Below are 4,651 nucleotides of genomic sequence, written 5' to 3'. Positions count from 1 at the left end.
TTGAGCTACAACCTCATTGGCTTACAAATTGAATGCTTGAGAGGCAACCAAACTTGAATTTCAGCTTTAGAGATTCAAAAGATTGATGTAGAGATGCAACCTTGGTCTTGTACTCTCAAAATAATCTGTAAATTGGTGGAATCGTAAAGTCTAGCTGGTGGCTCTATGATGATGAAATATATAGAAATAAACAAAATGCAAAACAAATATACATATGTCTATGTGTGTATTCAAAGATTGAAAATAAACTTAAATATGCACCAAATTACATCATTTTTCATACAATTACACTTAAGAATTAAAAAAATTAAAACTAAATAAAGATTCATATAGATACTAGACACATTTCTCCACTACAAAGTGAAACATGATATGAAATTAAGGAAAAGACGTACAGATTATGAAGATTTTCAATTACAAGTGAACCAATCACTTAAGACTAGAAACAAACTTAACTTCACAAAAAATTATACCATTTGTCAATATATAATAATAATTTAAAATGCAATATGCTCAAAATTAAACATAGATAGTCAAATTTCTCCATAGCAAAGATAAAGTGAAACATAATGTCAAACAAAGGACAAAAGGTAGAGGGCATAGAAACTTTCAATTAGAACAAGCCAATTAATCACTTACGACTAAACATGAACTTAACTTCACTTCAAATTATACCATTTGTCAATATATAATAACATTTAAAAATAAGATGGCTTGTACAAGTAGGCTCGACCTTGCTCTCAAATTTAAGCAATGGGACAATTTGGGGACCTAGCTCGCACATGTACCTAAGATACGAGTTGCTTGACTAGGTCGCAGGGCCTATGTGTGGGTGTGGGTATGTGTATGTGTGTGTCAAAATTACAATAAAAATGAAGGACAAAAATACAGAGTAAAACAAGATAATTAATTAAAGATAAAAAGTAAAGACCCTGAAAAATCATAATTATAACAATCAACAATTAATCAATCACTTTGGCTTAAAACAAACTTGACTTCAATTAAAATCATATCATTTGTCAATATACAATAAGATATTTAAAAATCAGATAAGTTTAAACATGAATAGACACATTTCCCCATTACAGAGACATGAAGTGAGACATGATGTCAAATGAAGAACTACAAGTACATTGGCATGAGGACTCCCAATTACAAAAACGTTAATCAATCACTTAAGGGTACTATTATTTACCTTAAGAAGGATTTGTGAAAAGAATGAGGTGTAAGAGTGGGGGAAAATGAAGCTTAATTTGGAAGGTAGCAGGGACGCAGTGCTCAATGCGTGACGTCTCCTCGAAGCAGAGAATGAATAATAATGTTTGGCAAAAGGACTGCGGCACGTTGGTTTTGAGGCTGGCGCCATTTTCCCCTTTTCTTTTATTCTCTTTGATCCCTCTTCTCCCGTACATTTTTATGCGTTTCACCGCCTGGTTTAAGGTTGAAATGCGGGCTTTTCTCACTGATTTCTATGCCACAATCATTGAACTCATCAGTAGATGTTAAGCTCACACAAGATGGCGGAATCTTTCACACACTTCGCCTCACTCCAAACGGTACATTCCAGCCCCTCAATCTACGAGTGAATCGATTTCAATTTGCAGGCTTGCAGCCCGGGCGCCAGGTCATATGAGGCGCCATCATGTGACCGGATGACTAGCCCTCCATGCGCGTGTAAACCCTCTCACAACCCCTCGATCTGCCATTCTTTTCTCTCTATCCTCCGCCGTCGCCTGCATCCACAGCAATTATTAATTTTTATTCTCAGAGAAGCAAAATCTTCCGCTTCATTCCAATATTTACAATGACGACCATTCTGTTTTGTCTCTTTTTCACGCTATCATTGCCTTCTGGGGTTTTTTCTGTATATATTCCCCATGGCCCTCGACCCACTGCATTGCCAAGATCGAAATCTCTGGCTCGGGGTGATATATACACAGTCGCCGGCCGTGATATATACAGTGTTCTGGGATATATACAGTAGAATACCAACAATGGCGGAGGGGTTGAATGTGCACTTGCAGTGCTTTCTGGTGGCTGTTGTTCTGTTTCTGCCCTCGTTAGCGCATGGCTCCAGGCCCGCCTTCATGGCACCAGGTAAAATTATGCCGTGCTTTGTATTTTATTTTATTTTTTCGTATTTCTTGTGCTGAACAGTTTTTGCAGGGTTGAATATTTTGTTTGAAGCTTTATTATGGATTATGTATTTTCAAATTGTTTTATACTAAGGTTCCTGAAGTTTTTCATAGTTCTTTTGACTAACAAGAGCTTCCGGAAAGAAAAATGACTCTCTATTTTGTTTTATATTGTGCTTTAAATTGGGTTTTTCATATCACTGACTCTTCAGAGTTGCTTTTATTTCTGTTAAGTGCAATGTGCTTTATATTGTTTGAAGCTGGATTTCTACTGTGGATTGTCCAGAATTGGAACGTTTTCTTATGTTCATGTTTGATAATAGATTGTGCAGAGTTTAACTTATTTTCAGGATGATAAATGTTTCACATTCTTGGTGTTCCACCATAGTTGAAGTTTTGTTTTGCTAGGAGTTTTGTAGAGTTGAACTTATTTTGTACCATTCAAATGATTTGAAGTTGATAATAACATTTTCCCTAGGCTGGTGTTTGATACTGGATTATGCAGAGTTTAAACCCATTTCTGTGATGAGAAATGTTTCACCGCGTTGGTGTTTACAAGGCTTCAAGTTTTATTTTGCTAGGAACTATGTAGAGTTGAACCGATTTCTACCATGCTAAGCATTTCATATTGTTGAAGCTTTTTATGCTTGAAGTTTTACCATGGGATTCTGTAGAGATAAATTGTTTTGTACAAAGAAACAGTATTTTAGTCTGTTGAGGAATATTTTGCTTGAAGCTGAAACTTAACTTGTTTTAGTGGACTGTGTAGAGATGGAGCAGAATATAATGGAAAATGTCAAGGCTCAACCATTGGAGCTTGTGCATTCAGAAAGGAAGGTACGAGTAATTTAATGGAAACATATGATGTTTTCACTGTAACCAGTTTGTTAAAAACTGTATTGCTATATTCTGAAAATCAACTTTCAGATCAAACAAATGATCATTATTTTAACTTTAATCAATCATAGTTACAATAACAAAGTTCTTAGTTCTGTTACTAGACAAATAGTCATAAATGGGTAATGTCGTTACTGGTACGAGTTGTGATCTGGTAAAGATTATTGTATGGTGATTGGAACTGTTTCAAAGAAACTTCATTGATTGTGAGTTAAGATCAGGACTATTATATTATTGGTTTGAGTAAAATATAATCAATGGAGTTTGTTTTGAGACAAAGGTGTCAACCAGTATTGATATATTTTAATGTGGAGCAGCTGCAGGGGAGGAGCATGGAAGTTCATCCACATCCAGAGAAGGTGAAGAATGCTCCACCTCTGATGTCAAGGGAGTCAGCAAGGATGGTTCCAACTGGCCCTGATCCCCTGCACCATAATGGAGGCCCTATTAAGCCTCAATTTCCTTAGATGTAATCCACTACAATGTCTGAGATAGTTTACCTGCAAATTCAGACATAAATATGTAGTCCAGAGTAATGCAATGTGTGAGCAGAAATAATGACCGGCTGATAAAAGGGATTATCATCTGTCATGCCTTGCCTAAGGTTTTTGGGAGATTAAAATCGATTTTCGGGGGCTGATAGTAGAGTGGTTGTTATTTGTGTAAAAGGGTATTATTGTCTAGACTGTATGTCTCTATGTAGTGAGCCAAGTGTAATATATAATTTGAATTTGATCTTTAACTTGAAAATAACCCTTGTACATTTTTCTGGGCGAGGAGTTTTTAAACTCCTGTTGTGAAGGAATATGAATGCATGTAGGTGAATTGGACTTTGCGATCTCAAAACTGGCAAGAATTCTGTTTTGAGAGGGCTATAAATGAAAGCAATTTGCGGCATTCGAGCAAATGCGGGATATGTCAAGTGATATGAATGTTGACAGCTAATCTATTTAGGATGATAGAAAGTAGCAAAAGGACCAATGAAACAAATAGAAATACTTGATGGGAGGCACACTTTTGAAAACGCAATTTTCACCATCCACAACTTCAAGAAAATTTAAATATTTATTTTTCAAAGAGCTTGAATCAACCAGCGTAAACATTTTTAAGTACATTTGTACCAAATCAGTTTTTTCCAATCTAATGTCAATTTTTTTAATATCTTTAATGCTTTTTTAAAATGATGGAGTGGTCTTTTTGTTTAATATATATATTTAGATGAAGAGGTTTTTTAAATCTACAAAGTGATTTTTTAGCTATTTTGATAGCACTAGCTTTATATTGATTTTTTTTCCTAAAATCAAGGATTAACAATTCAGGGGTATCTATTTGTCCTAGCTAATATTTAGCTTTATCTCTTATGATGTTGAAACCTTACACTCAACATGACTTAATTCCTAATATGATTCATAAGAACCTATTAGTTTTTATTAACATTTAAAGAACTTATATTCAAAATTGCATACATTCATGTCTTTTTTCAATTAAAATTAAGCACACTATCTAAATTTTATTTGTTTCTATCTACATATCAAATTTATAATCAAACAATAACCTCAATGCCCTCAAAACTTATATAAATAATCTTTGTTTTTAAAATTCAAATCCTGGTTAAAAGC

General features: G+C 34.5%; 1 protein-coding gene across 1 annotated transcript; it reads left to right on the top strand.

Moving 5' to 3' along the window:
* The first annotated feature begins 1,208 nt into the window (after nt 1-1,208).
* Nucleotides 1,209-3,785, top strand: LOC149564074 (uncharacterized). The gene is made up of 3 exons (XM_089824104.1): nt 1,209-2,097; nt 2,905-2,972; nt 3,350-3,785. The coding sequence occupies exons 1-3, from the start codon at nt 1,878-1,880 to the stop codon at nt 3,497-3,499; spliced, it is 438 nt and encodes a 145-aa protein (XP_089680230.1). The 5' UTR covers nt 1,209-1,877; the 3' UTR covers nt 3,500-3,785.
* Nucleotides 3,786-4,651: the final 866 nt, after the last annotated feature.

This window comes from Cupressus sempervirens, chromosome 4 (genome assembly GCF_028749045.1).
Source record: "Cupressus sempervirens isolate cs-2001-9-10 chromosome 4, ASM2874904v1, whole genome shotgun sequence".
Taxonomy (NCBI): Eukaryota; Viridiplantae; Streptophyta; class Pinopsida; order Cupressales; family Cupressaceae; genus Cupressus; species Cupressus sempervirens.
The sequence above is the reverse complement of the archived record's forward strand: the minus strand, read 5'-3'. Positions and strand labels throughout refer to the sequence as shown.